This window comes from Sus scrofa, chromosome 16 (assembly GCF_054392235.1).
Source record: "Sus scrofa isolate SSC_HxYL_T2T_F1_AM1 chromosome 16, Sscrofa_HxYL_maternal_Yorkshire_Landrace_v2.0, whole genome shotgun sequence".
Lineage (NCBI taxonomy): Eukaryota > Metazoa > Chordata > Mammalia > Artiodactyla > Suidae > Sus > Sus scrofa.
The window spans coordinates 60,647,189-60,671,473 of NC_139398.1; the positions used below are offsets into that span (position 1 = coordinate 60,647,189).

Here is a 24,285-nt window from a genome sequence, read left to right on the forward strand (position 1 = left end):
TTGAATCGGAACTGCAGCTGTGGGCCTAGGCCACAGCCACGCCAGATCCTTTACCCACTGAGCGGGGCCAGGGATTGAACCCGCATCCTCATGGATATTAGTCAGGTTTGTTACCACTGAGCCACAGTGGGAACTCACATAAGGGCTAATTCTTACACAGCACACAATGTGAGCCAGGCCCATGAGCACCTTCATACATCAGCTCATTGAACCCACAAAACAATCTGCTGAGGAAGGCACTGTTCCTAGTCCCATTTTACAAGTGAGGAGACTGAGGCACGGAGAGAGGTTCGCAAACTGATTTCAGCTCCCAAAGATCAGAAGTAGGAGAGCTTGGCTTTGAACCCAGGAACCCGGCACCATAATATGCACTCTTGCCCCTGAGAGTATACTGCTTTTGGTTGAACTTTATTATATGACGAACTTGACGCAGAATAAGGCAATCCTGGAGTTCCCTGGTGGTTGAGTGGGTTAAGGATCTGGTGTTGTCACTGCAGTGGCTCAGGCTGCTGCTATGGCACAGGTCTGATCCCTGGCCCAGGAAATTCCACCTGCTGTGGGTGTGGCCAAAAATAAATAAATAGATAAGGCAATCTTGCCTCTAACTTCCCCACGGCACCCTCCAGAACTTCCAATTTTTCTGACCCAAAGAGAAGAAGATGAGGAAGCTGTCACCTGGCTGCCAATGGGCTGAGGTTCACGAATCCTTTCTGAAGGCTGAGGGAGGGAAGAGCCAACACTTGTGTCTCACAGGGCTGAGGGCACCACCCTTGGCTCTGGTAAGGGTTCTGAGGACAGAAGTGAGACACTGAGGCAGCTTCCTCACAAAATTTCAGGTATGTGCAAATAATTAACTCGGTTTTTTCAACATGTCTTTATTTGCTTAAATTAACAAAATATAGGTTACATGCCATTTTTTAGGTAAACTACTTTCTCATTGAAGCAGAAAGCAATATTCACAACTTGGGTTGCTACATATTTGGAATTTTAGTTTTAAATAGCAAGGCAGGATTCTGTACAAAATCAACATTTGGTGTCATATTGTCCAAATATGTGAAGGATTTTAAATGTTAGCTCTGTTACATTTTGTTCCAGCAAAGCAGACAAAGATCATAATTCAAAACACGATGTTAATATTTTATTAAATGCCTTCAGGGCTTAATAAATACAGTATGCACATTGGGCTGTTTCATGCAACTACTCATATACAAATATACCAGTTACCCTTGCAGAGCTGTGGAAGGTCAGCCTCAGTCTCACAGCCGGTGGGCAGTCAAATTCTTAAAAAGAGAGAATGAGTTGAAAGGCAACAAGAGGGCGCTACCTGAATAAAAAGGTTAAAAGAGAAATATGCCGCTTGGCTGGGTTGGTTGGTTCAAAGAGAGTGGTCAAAAGCCTGGAAAGCATTTGGTAGTGACCTGTGTTCAGAGTGTTGCAATGTGCTGAAGGTCAAGCTATCCTGGCCCTTGGGGTGCTGATGATCCTGGTTGGCGTCATCTCTTACTTGTTGAGGATGGCCTCAAGGCTGCTCTCTCAGGCTTGCACGCTGGAAAATTTGCTCCTTGGGCAAGGCTGGCCATGCCTTCCTTGAGCACTGCACTTATACACAGGGTGTCCATATAATTTACCACCCAGACTGGAACACTTTTAAGCGTTAAGGTGACACTCTTAGTAACCACCTAGGGACAACAGGTATAAACCCAGGTTGTCCCAGGCAAACTAGGATGCTGATCACTTGCAAAACCAAGGTTTTAGCTTGGCTCTCAAAAGGTCAGTGCATGTGAACCATCCACTTATAACTGATTTTCTCAATCCCAGAGTCAAGAACTAAAAACAGGCTTTAGAATACATTCCATGACAATTTTTATTACTTTTTCTAGACCCTTTTTTCTTCCTCCAAGGGGAATTTTACTTGGAAGGCTAACATGTAAAACAGATGGAATCTGAGCCGCTTTGAGTGAGGTGGTAACGACGGCTAGGAATTGCTCCTCCCCTTGCAGCTCCAGACGGCCTAAGAGGGACCTCTGGCTTCTCAACGCATAGTGTGGAAACCACCATTCTAGACCATGCTCTCTCCATCCCGACATTAACTTGTTCCTCAAACATTTCCACATGATTCGTTTTGGGTGGAAACACTTAGAGCTTGCTATTCCAGATTTCCTAGTTCCTATTCCAGCTCAGTGCACGGAGAACAAACTGGAAATCTGCAGGTCTTCAACACCTGGCTGCTGGAAGAATGAATATGTAGCAGGATCCTAAGAGCTGGAGTAGAGCTGGAGAGCTCTACTCCAAACAGGTTAGAGCTTAGATTTCAGGGAGAACTCCCAGCTCCAGCACTGAGGAGAAACCCACTGTTCCTGGGGTTACAACTCTTCCTGAAGCTGCTTTACGGGGCACGAAGCCTTGGAGCAAGGTCTCCAGGAGGCAGCTCTGCTCAGGACACAAGGGTGAACTTGCAGTCACTGAGCACTGTCAGGCCACCTGAAAATGTGCTCCAAATGCCGTGTCTGATGAAGGCAGCAGAAGCGGAACAAGGCAGACTCAGGCAGGAATCTAAGTATTGCTGATTTTTCCTTCATCACAATGATTCACATTCTCCTGAAATTGTATATCTGCAGCAACTACATGAGAACCTTCTCTTCCATAACTCACCCTCCTGTGTCATTTCTGTTATGTTTTGATTATTTAATAAAGCAGTTTTTATACTATGCACAACTACTAATATTTTCATCTATCTGGAAAAATATTATAGCTTTCACACATTCAACTGAAGAGTCATTAATAAGGTGATGTGTCAAGCACCATATTTTTGCAACTAGAAAGGAATTTACCATGTATTGCCTATTAGTCAATAGAAAATGGAATTTCTAAAAGCACCTCAGCATCAGTTTATGATGTCCGGAAGAACAGCACAGTTTACTACACTAGAGATCTGTGAAATAACACTGAAGGAGACCCTGCACGTGTGCTAAAAATCAAGGGCCCAATTAATGACCTGAGAAGCATTTACACGACTGAGGACGTCCCTGCTCCTTTAGCCTGAGCCATTTGTAAAGATTCCTGCCCTTCTCCCATCTCCAGCAAAAACGAGCTCATGCGGAAAGCTGTATTTGCACCACCTAGTTCTTATTTTCCAAGTGTAATTTTGAAACCGTCCACTTAGATCCCTAAAAGCACTGCTTGTTTTTCCATTTTCCTCTCCAGTAATTCTTTCAAACTCTCGTCTCTGTGCTTGAAGTACAGGTAATCAGAAAAGGAGGGGCCCCGCCGCGCGCTCTGCAGGGCCCGGAAGCCAGGACACTCGTCTCTGCCGGCCAACTCTCTGTCCTGGCCGCGCTCCGGCCCAGGGCTGTCCCGGCTCTGCAGCTGGCGGTCCCCCTGCGGCGCGTCCTCCTCCGCCTGCGCCTCCTCCCTGGGGCCCGGCGCGGGCTTGGCGGACAGGTCCTGGGGCGCGCAGAGCGGCGGGCTGCAGGGACCGAGGCCCGGGCTGTCCCGCTCCGCCTCGTAGCAGTGGTCGTCGTCTTCCTCCTCGTGGCAGGAGCTGCCCCTGGCGCTCTCCCCGTCCGACTGGGAGGCCGGGCCCTTGGCCCCGCGCTTCTGGGACAGATCGAAGGGCTCCTCCTGCTCCAGGCTCCTCAGGCCCCCCGCCGTCTGCGCCAGGGAAAGTCTCCCCCTTCCAAAACCTGCCAGAGCAAAGGCACCGTCAGGCCCGGGAAAGGGTCAGGACGCCGAGAGGGCGCGCTGCCTGGAACCGGGGGCGGGTAGTGGGGCTTGATTTTACGTTTTAAAAATAGATAATCTCCAGGAAGCCTGCAGAGAGGTGGGCCTTGTCACAGGGTCTGCCTCGGTATGACTCCTTTCAGGGGAATTAGGCAACATGCGCCAAGAGCTTTAAAAATAAGTACACCTTTGACTTGGCAATTACACTGCTGAGAAGTTAAGCTGTGAAAATAGTCTGGCAGATGCACACAATGTATGTATAAGGATGCTCATCGCCACATTTTTTTCAACAGGGAAACTGAAAACAATTCATCAATTTAACAACAGGATTGGTTAAATAAATAACAGCACCTCCATACAATGAAGGTACTACGTGTGTAGAAGGTACTTCCATGTGCAGAAGATGTAGAGACCTGCTCTTGATCATGAGAGGGATTCTCTATATAATTTTAAAATTATATATCTTATTTATCCTATATATTTATAGTGTAGACTCAATTTTATCTATTAAAAATTGGAAGGATGTCTGCCAAAATCTGTGATGTGATTTTTACATTTTTCTATTCACTTTGAATATACGTCTTTTCATTTTTAACAGAGAGCACCTATTTTATCGTAATAATTTTTTTTTTTTTGTCTTTTGTCTATTGAGTGCCACGCCCATGGTATGTGGAGGTTCCCAGGCTAGGGGTCAAATCAGAGCTGTAGCTGCTGACCTTCGCCACAGCTCCGATTTGACGAAATCAAATGGGGGTCTGTGACCTACTCCACAGCTCACGGCAAACACCGGATCCTTAACCCACTGAGCAAGGCTAGGGATCGAACCTGTGTTCTCATGGATACTAGTCGGGTTAGTTAACCACTGAGCCGCAATGGGAACTCCTACAATGATAATTTTTAAAAAGTTATTTTTATTTTGAAAAAACCCCAGATATCCCATTTGGGGCCAAAGAGGCTACCCCATAACTGGGCCCCCTAAGCATAGACGGAGTATGTAGGGCACAGGAAGGGCCTTTGAGGCGCTCAAGAGCCCCTGTGCCCAACCACAAGTGTTCCTGCTGTCGGGCATAGTGACATGACAGGGTCTCACTTTTAGTTTCAGTTTGAAGGCCCCTGTAGGGATGGACTTTTCAGTAGCCAGCAGACATGTGGTGAGGCTCCACCATTTTTTATCTTCAAGGTCTCTTCCCCGTGGGGAGCCAACAGTCAGGTCCCAAGGCATCAGTGGGCACGACTGAGGACAGAAATGCAAGGGAGCGGTTCGGGTGCAGCCAGACCCTGCTGCACAGAAGAACCAGGCTTCTGGGGTGGGAACACACGAAGGATGCTGATGCCAACACTGCCCACTTTATGGTGTTGTCAGGCAATGAAGCTGCCTGTAACTTTAATCTTGTCAGCGGCACAGGGAGGGTCTTTTTCATCTGGGTCATTATTTTTGAGCCGTTTCAAAAACCAGAGCGCAGAAATGCTAACACCTTTTGTAGGTGAAAACATTAAAGTTGTTGAAAGTCTGTTAAAAACTTCCAAAGCAACTCTCTGATATATAATGATGCTCCTGATTTTTCCAGAAGAGTGACAGTCCTTAGGTGCCTGTTAGGATTTGAGCATCCACATGGGGTAGGTCGTGGTGACCAAGTCAGGCTTTCAGAGGGAGGACTGTCTCCTCATCGCCTTCTATGTCTCTAGCCCCAGCGACTGGGCAAACCATCTATTCTGGAAAAATCCAGGCCTAGCTTGGGAAGTGGCTCAGGCAACTGGAGAGGCAAAGAGTAATTCAGGAATAAAACATTCCCAGGAAAAAAAAGGTTTTTTTGGTTTTTCTTAACCAGAATTTTTTCAGGGCTTTTGTACAAACTCCAGGCCTTGTCTTGTGATGATCACAGTTTCTTGTCACCCAGGAGTCACCATAAACTCAGTGGGAGTTTGAGAAATCTGAAAGCTACAATCATTTTGTTTTATGCTAGTCGTGCATGCGTGCATCCTATTTAAGAATATGGGTGCCTAGCTAACTGTCTCTTTTGTAAAGGGGTGGGAGAAGCAAAAACATGAACAAAGCACCCCATGTTTTCACCCAGTGTAGTGAGCACACTGACTTGAGCCAGAAATGCTTGAATTAGAATCTCAGTTCTGCCTTCAGACTTGCTGTTCGAGCTTGAGCAGTTTACATAACACCTCCTGGCCTTGGTTTCCTCTTACATAAAATGAGAATAACACAGTTTACTTTGTGGAATATTGGGGACGAGCAATAATATCTAAGTGCATTGCCCTGTGCCTGGATCAGACCAGAATCAGAAAACAGCAGCCAGTTAACCTGATATTGTAAGTTACACATACATGTGTCTTTTCTTCCCACACACAGACCTCCCAGAGGGCAAAGATGGGCTCATTTCCCTCGACCCATAAAACATGCCGCCCCAGGCAGTGCGTGTTTAATGCCCTTTTAAGGAAGGACGACCCACTGAATTCAGGACACTTGCAACATAAACTAAGGGTCTTGAAACTGAGAAACATTAAACTCTAAGACCCTAGAAACTGAGAAGTTCAAGGAGGCAGGAACCTTTCATCAGTTTAGTTAGGAGTCAGCAGGGGCAAAGGAAGCCCCTGCTATGCCGATGGGCCAGGCAGCCCTACCAAGCAGGAAAATTGTCCTTGCATGTGTCTGGTCGTGACCAAGCAGCAGAGACCTAGCCTGCCACAGACACATTTCTGCTCACGGCAGAACTTGCAGAGCTGTTTTTCAGAAAGGAAAGAAAAATCACATGCCCCTTAACAGCAGTGTGAGGAAATGGGTACAAGAAGGCTTTTGAGTCAGGAAGGAAGGTCTGTGTTCAGGTCCTCAGCCTGCTACTTTTCAGTTGAGCAAGTTTGTATTTCAAAGCCTCAGTTTCCTCATCTGTAACATGGGGATAACAGAAGTTTCGCCAGCCTGGAGTTGCTGTAGAGATTCAGGGACAAAAGCACCTGTTGAAGGGTCAGGAACAAAGAACTAACAGTGGTACTGACTGGCATCATTGTGATATTCTAATCCGCTCCCTATAATTCACTTTTACTTACCACCTTCAGAGATTAGCATTATGTTTGTTACAATAACATTGCCAGCTTGTTCCTGCTACTCTGCTGTGGTCATGAAAATTACACTCTCTTTTTTGACCCTAAGAATAACCCCCCAAAGTAAAGCTCCCCAAAAGCAGGTTCAGCTCCCGTTTGTTACTGTCCGGCCACCATGGGCTGCCTGGAAGGGAGATTACCTTGTGACTGGAGGCCCCGCTCCATGACCCCGTGCTTCACTTTCATGTGGCGTGTCAGGTTCCCCTTCAGGGTGAACTTGCTGGGGCAGTAGAGGCACTTGAAGGGTTTGCTGTCAGAGTGCAGGTGCATGTGGCCCATTAAGTTGTGCATCCGGTTGAACTCCTTCCCACACAGCTGTTGAGACAGTGACGAGGAGAACGAAGGTTACTCGCAGACGAGGACCCCACCCAGTAACCACAGCCAGGCCTGAATGAGGACTGGCGTGCTGCTGCTCTGTTTGGATCTTGGCATTTTCAGTTGCTTCCAAAGAAAGTGTTCCCATGGAAGTCAGAGAGGGGCTGTATTAAGTCCAGGCTCAGAAGTGGGGCAGGTAGGGATGGATTCAGGAGACTTTATTCCTGTTGTGCAGGGATTTTAAAACTCAAGGTAGGAACTGCAAAGCTATTAAAGCTTCTTTTGAATGCAACCTTTTGAAAGGGAGAAAAGCTGCTCTGAAAAGCAATTGCTCAAAGTGTGCTTCATTTTAATAATAAGGATATGGTGGCTTGTTTAATATTTATGGAGCATTTACAGTGTGGAAGGTGCTGGCCTAAATCTGCCATGGAATATCTCGTTTAACTCACATCAATCCTACGAGATGGGTGCTGTTATCAGCCCTATTTTACAGATGGACAAACTGAGGAATGAAGATTAAAGGACTAGCCAAGGCACACAGCTAGCAGGTGCTGGACTGAGATAATGAACTCAGGTCCTCAGACACCAGTGGCCACATGGTCACGACCACACCATACTGTGTGTGTCGTTCCCCCGGACCCCCGGATAAAACTCTTCTATTAGACTATATCGGGTGATGCTTTTCTAATATTTAAAATTTATTAATTACTGGGATGGATTCCAGAGTTAAAAGGAACGCAGAGACCTGTAAAGAAAGGAGTGTCTCTTCTCTGGGTTAGAATCTGAAGTACTGAAAATATCATCCTAGGTATACAAAAAGTAAACTTTATTCGTTTATTCTTTTTTTTTTTTTTTTGTCTTTTCTAGGGCCACACCTACGGCATATGGAGGTTCCCAGGTCCAATCGGAGCTGTAGCCGCTGGCCTACACTGGAGCCACAGCAATGCCAGATCTGAGCCGCATCTGCAACCCACACCACAGCTCACGGCAACGCCGGATCCTTAACCCACTGAGCAAGGACAGGGATCGAACCCGCAACCTCATGGTTCCCAGTTGGATTCATTAACCTCTGAGCCACGACGGGAACTCCTTTTTTTTTTCTTTTTATTTCCATCAAAGTGCAGATACATGATGGACCACAACAGTGTTTCTCCAGCTTCTTTAGGAAGAGCAGAACTGCCTTTTTAAAGGCAATGTGTGCAGATGCAGGAGGTGTGAAACAGAAGCAGCTACTCTGGGGAGTTTTCCTTGCCTTTCTTGTCCCGGAGCCTCAGCAGAGCAGGCTTTGGAAACTCCAGCCCTTCCTTGGCTGCTCTAGGGGAATGTGAAGAAGGACTGTGTCTGTGCTGGCACCAGAGCGTTAAGGGACAAACATATTCCTCCCCTTTCCCTTCCCCCGCTGAAGCCCATGTGGCCAGGACAGTGACATGGAGTGAGAGATGAGCGGAGAGAGCACTTGGGGTGTGGCGTCCCTGAGGCGGACACCAGTTTCCCCTTCTTACTGAGAGATGTTTTCAGGGCCAGTGTTGAGGGTTCTGGGTTGAACTTTTTTTTAATGAAGGCAGTGTTTCTTCAGGTGGCTAAGGAGGTGAAAGCTGGGCTGGCCTTGGAAAAAATGGGTAGACCGAGCAACTGTGACCCGGGGAGAGTAGCCGAAGAGAATGCTGGGCAGTGTAAGAGGAAGCCATCCTGGGATTACAGAGTTGCCACAGAGAATCCACACATGGATGTGGCTGGTTCTGTATTTTTTAATGATTCACAGTGGGGGGTTTAAGTACTTTTTCCCTTTTTATTTCCTTACTAGCAAGAATGAATTCAGCATACTGGTGTCCCACACTTAGTATTCAGAGCACCCACACACCACATTTATTTGGAAAAGCTGAGAGAGTGGATCTAATTTAGGAGAAAGCCCTACATGTAGGATGGATATTTGCTTTCTTTTTATCCTCAACAGAGACAATTTATAAAGATCTATTAGCCCATGGCTCAGTTTTGCTCATGTGTGAGAGTTACCATAGAGTTCTCTTGATTAGCTTAATTTATCCTGTTCTCCATCCTGGCTAAGGAAAAAAATGTAGAGATTCTAGTTTAGGTATTTCCACTCGTGGGTATTTTGGAAAAGGTATAGCTCATCTGGTTCATGGGATACCTCCTGATTATTTGGAGTGATGTTGCTCTCGGGAGTTTTGAGTATGAACAGTCTGTCTGTAGACTCTACAGAATTTCTCAAGGCTCTTTCTGCCTTTTTGTTACAATTTTTGCCTAACACCAAGCTTGATATATGATAGGTCCTCGGTAAGCTTTTGCTAAGTCAGTGAAGGGGTGAGGCACACTAGAGCAGAAGATCTGAAGACAGCCATGGGCAGTTAGGCACAAGACACATATGTGGAGAGGAGCTAAGGTTGGAAGATCAATTAGGCTACCGCATTAGTCCAAGCCTGGACAGGCCTTATGGTTGTAAGGGCCAGACGACAGAGAGAATTAAAAGGAAGAAATGGGTGCCTTCCTCTTTCAGTGGCTCCCATGGAGAATGATATTCTATTCTTAGATATCATCTGTGTTTGCTGAGGTCTTTGATGCTGGATTGGTCTGAAAGAGTTTTATAAAGGAGACAAAATTTTAGTCTAACCCTGAAGAACATGTGGTGTGCCTTTTGGTTTTGTTTTGACACAAGAATAAAGTCTCCTCATTAAATATTTTCAGACACGTCAATCAACCTTAAACTTCAGGCAAGGCAACTATTACTATTGTTAGAATGATCCGCTTCTTGTCGCTGCTGCAACTGCTGTGACTTTGAGGTTAGAGCTGATCCTGCAATTCACCTGCCCAAGGTAGCAGCTTCCTTCCCACCTGTTGCCCCATCTCCACCCGACATACAAGGGTGCACACACATCATGAGGGCTACTGCTGGGCATTTTCTGGATTCTTCCTTAGCCTAGACAAGCAACCTTTTAGGGTCATCACAGCTGAGTGTGTGTTTTCCACTGTAATGGTTTTCTGGATCAATTCATTCAATACTGTACTTCCTGAGACATTTTAGTGGCAGATGGGGACATGAGGATGTTTAATCATTTTAGTAAATGATGCTGTCTCCTGAAGTCAAGGCCTACAGCCTCAGGGAAGCAGATCCACTGTGGATGACCACATGACTGGTCACCTACATTATCTGATGTGTGATTGATTTTGTTGCTGTTGATACAATTTTATTTTTACATACCAGAATTATCTCTTATGGTTTATGGTAGCCTACTGGTAAGCAATGGAGAGCTTGCCCAGGGCTAAGAAACAACATGCCACCCCTGAAAGATGCTTGGGGCACTAAAAGGTGTTCCAGGTAATGTTGAGAAATGTAAGGACTACCTTCCTTTCCTTTGTGGCCAACCTCAGTATCAATCACACACGGTAACACTTAATGAATATCTAAGTACGTGGTCAGGAAATAAACAACTGAGTTGGGAAAGATAACTCTTCTTCATGCAAAACTTCCACATGCAACCATCACCAGATCTCTTTCTTGCCCCCACTAAACCTATACACCCTAGTTTGCAAACCAAAATCCTCAGTGGCAGGAATAGAGACAATTAACTCAGGACCTGAAGTACTTGGGCACCATTCATGTCTCAGTGGTAGGTACGCTAACATCTTCCTCTCAGCCTCTGACCCTTCCACAAAGCCCTTTGGTCCTTACCCAGAACACCTGGCCTCTTCATCTCTCTCAGAGGACTGTTCTCACATGACAGTACACAAATGTACGGAGTTATTTTGTGTCTGTGAAATTTGGAGAGGCCTCCCAGTCACTGTTAGTGAAGAGAGACCAGAGAAAGAGGGCCAAGTCAATTCAAGATGGCACTCTTGGGTGGGGTTTGGGTGTGAGCTCCAAGCAGACCATTATGGTAGACAGGGGTGTTAGATTGGAAGGAAGAACAAAGGTTGGGAGTGAGCATCAAAAACTCTAGTTTCTAGAGTTCCTGCTGTGGCGCAGCAGAAACGAATCCAACTAGTATCCATGAGAACTTGGGTTCGATCCCTGCCCTTGTTCAGTGGCTTAAGGATCTGGTGTTGCCACGGCTGTGGTTGTAGGCTGGCAGCTGCATCTCTGATTAGACCCCTAGCCTGGGAACTTCCATATGCCACAGGTGCAGTCTTGAGAAAAAGAAAAAAAAAAAACAAAACAAAACAAAAAAACAACCCTTTAGTTTCTTTTCCTGGGAAAAGCAGTCATCTACAAGGGCCCCTTTAATCATGAGATGTGAAGCTAAGAGCTTGCCCAAATTAAGACTGGCTGAATCGCCATCTCCTGCCAAGGTCTGTGCAGATTCAAGTCAGGGTGGGTGGTGGCACAGGAAGCTGCTAAAGAAATGAGGAGTCAGATTCCATCTTGCAGGTGGTCATCGCAGCCCATCATCCCCTCCTGAACTCTCAGTTGCCCTAATGACCAGTATTAGTGTGCCTCTGACATTCAATATCAGCTTTTCCATCTACTGCCACTTTTGTACCTACTTTTTGAGAGGAAGGTGGACTTCAAAATGTAATTGAAAATGGGAATAAATGTTTTGAACTGTCCTTTAAAAAGAGGTTGCACAAGCATCAGGCTTTGAGATGTCGGAACAGAGAGGCAACGGGGAGACCCCAGAGGGACAGAGAACTTGCTTCATCTTCTCTTGTGCAGAATGTCAATGATAATCACAGTTTCCCATGAAGCTTTTTTTAAGGATCAAATGAGATGATTCATGTAAAGGGCCTGGCAAACAGTAGGAGCTCAATAAATATTAGCTCTTGTTACCATCACTATCACGTACATTTTACATTCCAGAAATAGAAAGCTCTTTGAGGATGAGGGTGCTTTCTTTTTATTTATTTATTTTATGTTTGTTTGTTTTTCTGTCTTTTTGTCTGTTCTGGGGCTGCACCTGCGGCATATATGGAGGGTTCGAGGCTAGGGGTCCAATTGGAGCTGTAGCCACCGGCCTACGCCAGAGCCACAGCAATGTGGAATCCGAGCCACATCTGCAACCTACACCGCAGCTCACAGCAACACCAGATCCTTAACCCACCAAGCGAGGCCAGGGATCGAACCCACAACCTCATGGTTCCTAGTCAGATTTGTCAACCACTGAGCCACAACGGGAACTTTCTTTTTAAACCAAATTATGCGGAAGGAAAATTATGGAAGGACCAAGGGACGAATCCTTTGAGTAAATACCTGCCAGGTTACTTGAGGCACAATAGAAATGGAAGCAGCTGTGGCTGATGCAGCCCTGAGAAATGCAGATGGAAAGAGAATGCTCATCCTTGACGGCAGGCTTCGGGGAGCCAGTATCTGGCTCTCTGATCTTCTGTCAGCCCTTTAAATAGCTGGCAGATGCCCTGTCCCCTTATCTTCAGAGACGCTCCTAATTCTGGCCTCCTGGAGCCCCTCCCCTCCCTGGTCCAGAGCCCTAGAGGCGCCTCAGGCAACTTCCCTTGAGTCCCAGTAACAGAGCCAACAGCCAGAGTCACCAAGCAGTCACTGTGCACGGAGGCAGGGTGATGGCAGTGGGCAGCCACTAGGCTGGGGCCAGAGGCCCGCAGAGCCAAGAGCAGGCACACTCCTGAGACTGCGATGCACCAGGAAGCCTGTGTTTCCCTCTTCTGCGAGGAAAGGTCAGGGAGCTGCAGCCTGTGCCACGGAGAATGGCCTCCGCTAAGCGGCCCTTCCCTTGCATTCTTCTTCTCTCTCTCTCTCTTTTAATAAGAAGGGTGTTCCTTTCCTCAAAGGGAGAGAGAGGGAGGGAGGGAGAGAGAGACTGTAAACTGTCCAAAAGGACCGTGAGAAAACAGGAAGCTTTGAAAAGTACAAGAGAAAGCAAGATGAAATCTATTTGCAGGCGGGCCCCTGGGGACATGCGAGGCATTGTTAAGCAGGCAGTTCATACAGCTATATCCTTCCTTCTGCTGAGGAGGGCTTTGCTGCCAAAAGGCTGCTATCTGGTCACTGCCTTAACCCCCTCCATGCCAGCCTGAGAACCCTGATTTCAAGCACTGGGCCCTCACAAGTCCCCACTGGGATTCTCCCCTGAGGGAGCATCTAAGAGCTGGAGGGGGAAAGGGAGCTGGTCTGGTGGAGGAGGAGACAGGGGCCCTTTTCAGGGCGACCTCATCCTTTTCTATCTGTTCTGCCCTTGGCCTTCAGGCCTCTGCTTCAGGCCAGGCTGCAGATGACCTGGTGATTCATAACATAGGCAGCTCCCGGCTTCACCCATCTCAAAGGAGAACTTGTCCCGGAAATTCTGGATGACTGCTTTTCCTGGACAGGTTTCCCAAAGACGGCAGCTGGTTCTTTGCTATTATGGTGTGGTCGCTGCAAGGAGAGCATCCAAATCAACCTCTGCGTGCTTACGCAGAATCTGGGAAGCACATTTCTGAAACACGGCTTAAGTCTACAGGCGCAGGTCTCTGGAGAAACTCCAGCTGGCTCCAAGAGGCAAGGAGTCCAGAAGTCGAGCCAATAGCAAAAGAACCCAGAAGGGCAGTAACTTCTTTTATAAGGAAAAAAAAAAAAAAAGAGAGAAACATAGAATGGAAACCTTTCCTCCCCTCGAATTTTCCATCCTATTGTTAAAGCTTAATCCCAAACGAATGTTTCTGCTTGCCATGGACAGCTGTTTCCACTGAGCCAGGGCCAGAGAGAACCAGTTCATGTGGCTACACGGGGAGGGATATATGTTAGAAAGGATTTTTAGTGGTGAGAATCCCAGGAAATTAGAATCTGTTACTCAAAAACTCTCCTTTTCTTGCAAGTTTTAGGGTAAAGGAGATGGAGCCAACTCTTGGTGGATGGAGGAGGAGCAAGGCCTGCCTGTTTTTTCCAATCACGTAAGGGAACAGCTCTTCCCTGTTACCATGAGAAGGTCAGATTTAGTTGTCTGGGCCTGTCCTCCAGCATCAGCACGCAGCCAGCCAGCCACTCCTCTCGGAGGGCTGTGAATTGCACGGTGATGAGCAAATGGTTCGCTCTTCTTTTCCTAATTCCCAGACCTGACAACCTTTACCCAGGGCCAGACTTCCAAGAATCCAGCATAGCATGAATAAGAAGCAAAGTCCACAGGATACCGTCCGGAAACGGCCCATCCCACAGTGGGATCTGGAGCTAGTTATAAACACCCAGGTCCCATTACAAAATCTGTAAATTCAGATATCCTCTGAGATTCCTTTGAAGTGAAGAAGGGTGATGATATGAAGAGGACCAAGTGGGCGGCACTTTGCAGGGAGATGGGTATAAAGAGACGAAGAACCTGGCAGTATGATCGGGCACTGTTCAGGAGACAGAGGGCTCTTGACCAAGATGATTAATACCTGTTCCTATTTCAGAAATGTCTAAGAATGCAGACGGGCCATCCAAGTTTGACAAACAGAACACTTTAACACCCAATGCTTTTTGTTCAAATGACAGATACACTCTCCTAGGCATCCTCCGACCTCCTGTGGTCTGAGAGGACCTGCCCACCAGAAAGATGTGACCTTTGCAGATGACCAGTCCAATTCCTGCGCCAGGCCCACCTCCCACTGGAGAGTTAAAGTGCATCATCAGAGCTGGCGTTGTACACTACAAGTCCCTCTCTTACAGGATTCCATGGTGTCATCAGATATCCAGAGCCTAATCCAGCTTCAACGAGAGGTCAGATTGAGTTTACGAACTCTCAAGTGGACAATCAGACTCCCTCCCTTTGAACCACATGTGGTGCACTAGCATCGGGGTGAAGGGAGGCCTGGCTCACTGCATCACTGGCCCATCTTGTCCGTTTTCTGTGCACTAGTGCCAGAAAGAACCGTCTAAATCCTCAGGACCACCAGAGGCCCTTGAGGTAGAGAAACAGAACTGCCTCTGTGCCCCCAAATCACCATGCCTGCAACCCCTTTCCTGTACTGGCTCTGCCCTGACATATCCCTCCGTTTCAGAGATGTTTTCTGCCTAGTTAAACCACTACTGCTGGCCCTGCATGGGTGAGGTGGAGGGGGGAGTTGGCTGGACTAGACAGACGTGGATTTTTAGGGGACTACAAATGATGCAACAGCTCCCTGCATATTTTAACACCTTTATGTGCTCCACCACCTGTTAATCAAAAGTTTGGGCTCCAAGCCCAAAAGTATACGAAACACAAGGAATGAGGAGGAGCAAAGAGCCTCTACTGTCACCCTTGGCAGGCAGGAATAGCTCTGTTAAAATGAAGGGCTCAAAGCACTCTGCAAGGCGGGAAGGAAATCAAAGGAGCGCCTACAGGGAGAGAGAAGAGGCCATCTGTGGTCCACGGGCTCACACAGCCAGACCTAGCATCGTGGTTGTGCAGCCTGTGCAGTCACATGGGGCCCTGGATTCAGAAGGGTCCTGGGTTTTGAGTGAGGAACGCTCTACCCTCAGTCTTGAAAATCTGAAAAACATATGAACAAGGGGCGCGCATCTTCCTTCTGCACCAGGCCCTGTGAATTACAAGCACCGTCCCGCATGCCACTTCCTCCCCCTCCGGCTCAGATCACTCAAGATGGACATAAATTGACTTTCAAACCACTGGGAACTTGAAGGAAAGGAGGGGAAACACAAGGGGGTGGCCGGAAAAGGGCTGGAGGGAGAACCCTCCCTCCCCCACCTCCGGAGAATGCCCACACGGGTCTAGGGAAGCTCTGGTTCCTGACCCCTCTCACCCCGTCCAGGAGTGGCCAACACAGGAAGAAGTCAGCTTCACAGGGGGTTCCTTCACATGGGGGGACATGCCATGGAGGGATTAAGGCTGGAACAGCCCTTGGAAGCAAGGGAACCCTGCTTTAGAAACAGGGATCGACAAAGGATACCATTTGGATGCTAAGCAGTCACGCAGTGCAGAGGGAAGGAAAATTCCATTTCAGAGAGAAAGGCTGTACTGATAGCTGAATGTGGTGACTTCCCGCTGCTCCCCCCGTGCCCCCGACTCTGGTGACACTTGGCGGTACATTCCGTGAATTAAACTGCCCCCATCCTGAGCAAGACTCCTTCTCATCTTAGAAGTGCAGGAGGGAAACAAGGCGGGGCGTGGGCACAGCCTGGGGAGCCCGACCAGGTCTGAGTAATAGCCGTCAGTGCCTTGGGCTTTCTAGATCTCCAGCTCACTCTTCATCTCAGCGGATGAAATCAAATCCCTACCAAGTTAATGTGACGCGGACATTGTAACGAAGATGCTCCACGGGATTTAGGAATCAACGAGAAGCACTGCAGCTGACCTGGCTCACAGTTATTCCTTGGCCCAAGCAAGTATTTCTGAGGTCACCGGAGGGGCTGGCCTCAGAGTGTCTTTCACCCCTTCCAGAGACCTGCCCTCAAATTACACTGCTCGGTCCAAGAGTCAGGAGGGCAGGGTTGGGGCAGTGGGAAGGGAAGAGGGCAGGACTGGGAGCTTCTCCGACTCCTCTCCATGTTCTACTCCTTGGCTGGTCAGGGGAAGAGGGCTATACCGACCGGACTGCTCTCCCTAGAACAGGAGCGCTCACACCACCCTCATCCTTTCACGACCTCATTCTCCAGATGGGCCTTCTGCCCTCCGCCCTCCCTGTACTGGCTGCCTCCACACCCTGTGAGCTGATTCTGCAGTGAGACAAACAGAGCAGCTCCCAGGGCTCAGGTGGGCACAGAGGTGGTGGAGAGAGGCGCAGAGCGGCCGACGGGCCTGGCGTTGGCCGCAGACCTACTCCGCGTGTCAGAGGCCCCTCTGATGAGACTGAGTAGATGATCCCCTCCCTGGAGACTCGCCCACCCGCAGGTGCGCAGCCCTCTGAGCCCTCCCTCTCCGCGCTCCCCCTGGCTCCTCCCCAGCCCACCTTGCATTTGAAGGGCTTCACGTCCGAGTGGACGATCATGTGCGCCTTGAGGGTCTGTTTCTGCACAAAACTCTTGTAGCAGAGGTGACACTGGTAGGCGCGGATGTTGGTGTGGATCAGCACGTGTCTCTTCATGTTGGCCAGCAGGGTGAACTCCCGCCCGCAGATCCCACATTTGTGCTCCTTCACGCCCTGGACAGAGGCAAGAGTCAGAACAACCGTGGTTAGCAGGTAACAGGCTTTCATCAGCACAGTCGTCCTCGCTCTTCTCGCTGACACATACATCTACGAAGAACTTGGTGAGAGGTGTTGAGTTCCAAATGGTGTGGCTGGAGCCTTGTTAAATTACTATTTTCTTGAAAAGTGTTGATTATATAATCTTTTTTGTTTTTTCTTCTAAAAACCATAAACTAGCCAGGCAGAAGGAAAGAGAGCTATTGCTTTTGTTGTTCCTGCTGCTGCTGGGGTTAATTCTACCGTAACAGTTCTCAGGGATTAATAGGATGAGTAGAGTGAGTGGTATGTGAAACGAGTCTCTAACTGGGCTTTCATGATAGTGAAAAAAATAAAACCTCCTACACTGGTAACATAATTTCCTACATGAAAACCAATGTTCTCATGAGTTCTCATTAATAGACTTGAAAATCCAGAAAGAACAACTCACATCCACACTTCAAAAAAAATCACAACCTGCTCTTCACCTCCTGAGATGGTCCCCTGGGTTCCCAAAAATAGTGGCCTCTGTGTCATTTGGCTATGGAGTCTCCTCCAAGCCAGCTTCTGTCCCTTAGAGAAATTTGGCAGAGGATAGATTTTTGAATTAGGAAACAGGAAAGAAGGAGATTTTCTAGTTTCCTCGCTGTTTGTGTTTGAATACTTAAGCACTGATGCCCTCAACGGAGAACATTTCCAGGGACTTACAGCACGAGCAGAGTATTACCTAATTCTGACTAACCAGTGCCTCCCTGAAAAGGCAAGAGAGCTTGACCTAGAATAACTTTTTGGAAAGAAAACTTAGAGAACCTCAGCATTAAAACTAAGGTTATTATAGGTTTAGAACACTTGTTTAGCTAACAACTATTTTACAAAACCTATATTGCCTGGTATCCATAGCGACCTAAGGCAGGACGAGTTCCAAGATTCTCTCTGTCTGTATTTCTACTTCTTTCATTTGGGACATGGGGTGAAAGAACCACTCCCCGGTTTTGGTGAGCCCACGGCACTAATGGGTGAGTTCGGGTCTCTGCCCAGCCATTTACTGGCTGCATAACCTTAGATGAGTCCCATGGCTTTTCCTGGTGAAGGCCTCCTCATCCCAAGATGAAGTGGTGGGTCAAGAGAACCCGGGGGCTCTTTCCAACTGGAATACTGTCTAGTCTAGATGACTGCAGATGAGTATGGATTTATGCTAATGAAGAGCTCTACATTTTAACAACTTCCTAAGATGATGAATTTTTAAAGTGTGTTCCATATTCAAACAGTGAGTTTAAAAATATGAAATTAATGAAACCTATTTTCTTGATGGGTTTTAAAATTTACTTCAGCACCTTTCTTCTCAAGATTGTCTCTATAGTTGGTTATGATGGTTCGTTTCTCTTAGCACTGTTTTAGGAATCCTCTAAAGAGAATTCTATGTCCAAAGTCAAAGCCACATGCGGGCTGGCCTAGAATTCAAGAAAATGAGAGGCTGGACCTGACTTTGGGAAAAAGGAAGCTGCTGTGTCTTTAATAGGATCAGTGCAGTCACAGAGAGGGGGCCTAGGGCGCTGCTGAGGTGAAGGGAGGGCGGGGGTGGGAAAGGGGTAGCCTTGACAGTAGTGTTCAAGAGCTCAGGTGCTGGAGACAGAGATTCTGGGTGACTTCCCCCTGCCTTGGTGTCTTCATCTGCAATCTTGAGTAAGAGGTAGCTCTTAAAGTTGTTGGGAGAGGATTAAATGAGAAGCAGAGCACCTGGCACATAGCAAGTACTCAATAAATACTACCTCTCACTGTTGACACCTTTAATTAAAATACATTTTGCTTTCTGATTCGAACAAGAGCTATTTTCAGATATCAGGCTGTTTTCTCCATTTGGATTTCATTTTCTACAATTGTACAGAGTTTTTATAGGTTCTAAAGTGCATCTCTGATTCCGTTTCCACACATGTAGGAGTCCCTGCAATCAGCGCATGGCTCCCCTGTCGGCTAACTCTCAGTTTAGGCTTTGTTGATGCCTCCTGCACTCTGCAGGTGTCTCCTCTCTGGCTGTATCGAAGGTCCCTTTTGTGGGACAGCTGTTTGTGTGGAGCTCACAAGGCAGCCACACGTTTTGTTTGGGTTTGGTCCTAACCTATCAAATGAAACCCATGAGGCCAGAGCAGAAATCTTATCTTGGCTGGGCAAAGTCCTGCACTGAACTTTCAGAATGAAAGAATGTTTTAGAAAACATTGCTCAAGTCTCAAGTCTCTCCTGCCAAGAAAACCATGTGAGGTCAAGGGTGTGAGAGTAGAGGTCAGTGGGGCAAACTTCCCCTCTCCCAAGCTCAAAGCAGACTCAATTCAGCTAATTGGGTAAGATTTCAGGAACACACTGAGGCCTTGTTTTAATTCTTCCTGAATGATTCAAGGTCTTTGGTTGCAAACTAGACTGAACTTAGACACCTGGACCTATAATTCTCTTCTTGAAGACTTGAGTCCAGGGAAGAGAAAAATCAAACCCAACAGAGAAGACTGGTCTCTCCCGGCTCCAGCAATACAAGCTACAGAGCACCGCAGCCAGCTAGGCAGGGGCTCAACAGAGGAAGCACAGGCCAGACTCCACACCCCTCGGTCCTCGGCAAATGAAGCAGTGGAGGGAGAAAATAACCCAAAAGGTGGTCTCTGTTTCAGCCGAAAAAGACCACGAGAGTTCTCTGGAGTTTTCTAGAAGGCTCTGATTAGTATAGCCCAAGCACAAAGCTGGTGTGGGGTAGGCAGGAAGTGATGGATGACACACTCATGCTCATGCCCTGGAAGAAGTTTCCAGAAACAGATTTTTAGGGATTCCGGGAGGTTTAGAAGCAACAGCACAAGGCTCAGCTGCTTCCTTCTGTCTTCCTCACCCTTCTCTCCAAACTGTACTATTTCTTTCTAGGCCCACCTCAGGCTCTAGAAGGTAGAAGGGAACAGGCTTGACAGCAGGTCTCCGCATTCTTCCCAGCTTCAAGGTGAGGACATCGGGGCTCATGTAAGGGAAGCCTCCCACCCAGGGTCACGGGCTCCTCCGAGTCAGAGGCGGCGAGCAGCGCGTGTCCCCAGGGTTCCGCTCCTCCTGCCCGAGGCCCGGCCAGCCCCGCCCCTAGCTGGGGTCCCCGCGGTACCTTGTGGGTGAGGGAGTGCTGCTTGAGGTGGTGGGGCTGGACGAACTCCATGCCGCACTCGGAGCAGATGTAGGGCCGGATGTCCTTGTGCTTCATCATGTGGTTCTGCAGCTGGCTCGGGTACTGGAAGGTCTTGTCGCACTCGGAGCAGCTGTACTGGATGGGGCCCCGGTGCGTGGTGAGGTGCCTCTTCAGCTGGGCCAGGGTGGGGAAGTCGAGGCCGCACTCCACACAGATGTTCTCCCGCCCGCTCGCGTGCTTGGCCTCGTGGGCCTTGAGCTCGCTGGGGTAGGCGAAGCCCCGGCCGCACACGCGGCAGTTGTGTGGCTTCACCTCACTGTGCTGCATCATGTGGCGCTTCAGGTGGCTGGTTTGGGTGAAGGCCTTGTGACACACCTGGCACTTGTGGGGCCGCGTGCCCTGGTGGGTCAGCATGTGAGTGTGCAGGTGGCTGAGCTGCTTGAAGAGCTTCCCGCAGCGGCTGCAGGCGTGCGGCTTGATGCCGCTGTGGCCCAGGATGTGGGTCACCAGGTTGTACTTGGAGGTGTAGGACTTCTCGCAGGTGGGGCACTGCCAGCGCTTCTGCGCGCCGCCCACGTCTACGTAGTAGCTGTCGTCGATCTGCACGTTCACGTCCACCCTCTCCACCTTCTGCTTGGTCTCCTCGCTCTCCCGCGGCTCGGCTTTGCGGGCCTGCGGCGGTTCCGGGGGCTGCTTGGGCAGGAACGTGTGGCGGCTGAAAGGGAAGGGCGAGGCCGAGGGCACGAAGAAGGGGAACATGAGGCCCGGGGGGACCTTGGGGTAGTAGGGGTAGGGCGTGGGCAGGAACGGAGGGGGCGTCGGCGGGGGCCACAGGGCGCTCGGCTTCACCGGCTCCTGCTTGACGGCCTTGCTGCCCAGGTGCTCCAGGCTGCGGTAGAACTGGAAGCCCACGTTGCACAGGTCGATCATCCGCGAGTCGTACTTGGGGCGTGGGGGCTGCGGGAAGAGCAGGGGCAGGTCGGGGCGGCCCGGGTGCTTGCTCCCCTCCGGGTGCAGGGCCAGAGCGGCTTCTTCCGCGGGGTGGCTGTAGGGCATCTTGGTGGGCATGCTCTTGCGTTTGCGAGACCCTCCTCCTTCAAAGACCCCCGGGAATCCGTCTAGGTCTCCAGGAGGAGGCTCGTACCGGAACTGGGAAAATGGCCCCCGGAGAGCTTCCGGGAAGGGGTGTCGGGCGGGAGCTTTCCCCCGGGAAACCACCGGCTGCAGGCCGTGGGGAAAGGAGGGGGCCGCCTTCACACCCAAACTGAAATGCACATCCTCATCTTTGACCATCTTCATTTCCTTCTGCATCCTTGGCAGTTTTCCTTTAAAGAGAAAGAAACATCGGGGTTTTTTTTTGTTTTTTTTTGTTTTTAAATCCCTTTTTCCATTAAGGGTTTTGGCTAAATGTCAGGACTAATTTATGAGAAGTAATGCTTGCTTAATACGTTATCCCAGGGCTGTTTAAAATATTTTTTTTTCCCCTTGCAGACCCGGTTACTAATGTAGAGAGCACCTGCCTTAGGGAGTGGGACCCTAGAGCTCCACAGTTACAAAACCATAGCTGGGGGGCAGATGGGGTAAAAGAGTGGGCTCAATTGGGAGGAAACCTGAGAACTCATCCAGCCATTGTCCCCATTTAAGATGAGGTAACCATGGCCTGGAGAGATGAAGTGACATGCTCGAGTCTCACAGCTACTCAGTGCAGGAGCCAGAACTGGGACACGTTCTTCGGCGACTTTTTCAGCCCGAGATGGAATTGCATCTGCCAAATGGTGATTTAAATGCCTTTCAGGGTCATTTCTTCTCTAAGCGAAATTGATTTCCATTGCCTTTTCCCATCTCTGGGCCTTTGCTGCTGGAGGATGAGATATTGAAGGCCACACAGGAAAAGGGACTTTATTGCTTAACTCAGATCTGCCACTATCTGAGTATGCACCCCCAGCAAGGTGTGTTGCTGAGGTACATGGAACAGAGTAAATCAGTGTGGTTAAGAAAATCATATAGGGAGTTCCCTTGCAGTGCAGTAGCTTAAGGGTCCAGAGTTGTCACTGCAGTGGCTTGGGTCCCTGCTGTGGTACAGGTTTGATTCCTGACCTAAGAACTTCCATATACTGTGGGCGTGGCCAAAGAAAGGCAGGCAGGAAGGAAGAAAAGCATACACTCTGATGTTACCAAGCCATCCTGGCAATTTATGCATTCTAATCTTCCACCTGAAGCAACTTCGGGGGAAAAATTCCAAGACTGTGAGTCTCCAAAACAGCACTTCTGTCTCTTCCTTCCTGCAGTGTCAGAATAAAGCTCAGCCTTTGCTTTTGGTGACTCCTGTGGTGCCTGTCCTTTCCCTGATGAGCCAGCTACTGTGTCCTGGTGACTGGGAGAGCCTGTGGGGCCAGAGTCTAAACTAGGGGCCATTCTTCCTTTCACACGTCTCCTTACCAGTTTTCTATTCTCCTCGCATGGATACAGGGGAAAAGAGTCAAGAGGCTCACATTTCCAGTGAGGGCCCTTTCTACTCAAATCCTCTGAGCTTGGGTGGGATTGGTCTCCTTTGCTCAGCAGAGGCTCCCACAGGACGAATCGGCCTGGCCAGGTGTCAGGTCTGGCCTCAGGCCACCAGAGACAGGGCTAGGATAGTTCTGGAATAACTTGGGGCTCTGGCCCCAGGAATGATTGCATGCTGAGTAGTACAGAGTGAAGCTTCCAGGGGTGAGAGGACCCGTGGTTTTCTATAGTCCCTGGTGGGGTAAATGCAGTTTTTATAAGTACCTGGATATTCTCAAATCTCATGTGTGACTTTATGAGCGGTCTGAGAACCGTAGCACAACTGAAACAAAAATGGGTCTTTTTACGCTGGATTACCACTTCATATGCAGAAATTCAATGGAGGGAAAAAACATGCGCCCTTATTATAGGAATATTTTAACTTTATTTAAAACTGTTATGTGAAAGTGTTAGAAACCTATAACATATGTATGTTAGTCGTTGTTTTGTGTTTATGTGAGTGGGAAGATAGCTCCGGCTTGTTTTCTTTCCATGAGTTTGGGGCTTAGTAATTCAGAGGGGGAGTTTGTCAGAAAAAGGGAGGTCTAGCCCTGTGCCCCATGCTATTTCTGCTTCTTCCTAAAATTCTTATTGAAATGCTGGGTCTTCTGCCACTACTGTCTCAGGAACCAGGCACTTACTTGTAGGAAGTGATGAGAACAGTAGGAGAAGGAAGTAGCTTTGTGAGTCAGGGAGGGGTGTGGGGACACTATCAAATAAGAAGAGTTGTGCTGCTGCTATGAAGGGACCAGCACCAGGCTGGAGAGGGCAGAGGCTCTTAGTTTTTCATGTTTACTAGACCATCTCTTGGCTTGCAGTTCATTAGGTCCTGAGCCCTAGATTCACATGCAGTTAGAGAGGGCGTGGCTCTGGTCCACGAGTTTGTAGCATCTGTAAAAATAATTGGCTTTCAGAAAACGCTCATGTGTCCTACTGAAATAGCAGGGGGGAAAATGGCAGCTCCTTTCCCTGGAATTTCATTTTGGCCACAGTTGGTTGAATACCCTCTTTGGAGATAAGATTCTAGTTGCAAAAAGGCTGCTCAGACTGAAGAGAATTCCTCCAGGCTACAAATGCCTATGGCCCTCCGAAGCAGAGCCCAACAAAGCAAAGAGGTGGTTCTTTATTCTGAACTGGTTAATAATGGAGGGATTCCTACTTCATATTAGAGAGCTTGGCTGGAGAATTAGGAAAAAAAAAAAAAGAGAGAGAGAGAGAGAGACATGTCAGAACGCGAGCAAGAACTTACTGGGGTTTTGTGGATTTTATTGTTTAAAAGCTATTTGAAAACACATGGCTAATGGTGTATGGTATCTTTGTACCATATGCTGTATCATACCAGAGAGTTAGTAACTTAGAAAGGAATGTTATCACTAATTTTGGTTTATACACATTATCACCGTCTTTGTTTAAT

General features: G+C 48.4%; 1 protein-coding gene across 16 annotated transcripts in view; it reads right to left on the reverse strand.

Annotated features, from left to right (window-relative positions):
• ZNF366 (zinc finger protein 366) overlaps nucleotides 1-24,285 on the reverse strand; it is a 404,477-nt gene that overhangs the window by 63,257 nt on the left and 316,935 nt on the right. For 12 of the 16 annotated variants that reach the window (XR_014831499.1, XR_014831502.1, XR_014831501.1 and 9 more), the window contains 3 exons: nucleotides 20,307-21,652; nucleotides 16,969-17,160; nucleotides 6,969-7,143 (listed from right to left, as the gene is read on the reverse strand). Coding sequence is in view for 11 of the 16 variants with exons in the window: in XM_085002425.1 (XP_084858551.1) it covers nucleotides 6,969-7,143; nucleotides 16,969-17,160; nucleotides 20,307-21,652 (1,713 nt within the window). In the remaining 5 variants the exon portion in view is untranslated. Of the gene's footprint in view, nucleotides 1-1,116; nucleotides 3,684-6,968; nucleotides 7,144-16,968; nucleotides 17,161-20,306; nucleotides 21,653-24,285 lie in introns of those variants that run through there. The other 4 variants (XM_085002432.1, XM_021076724.2, XM_021076718.2 and 1 more) reach the window with 1 other exon arrangement.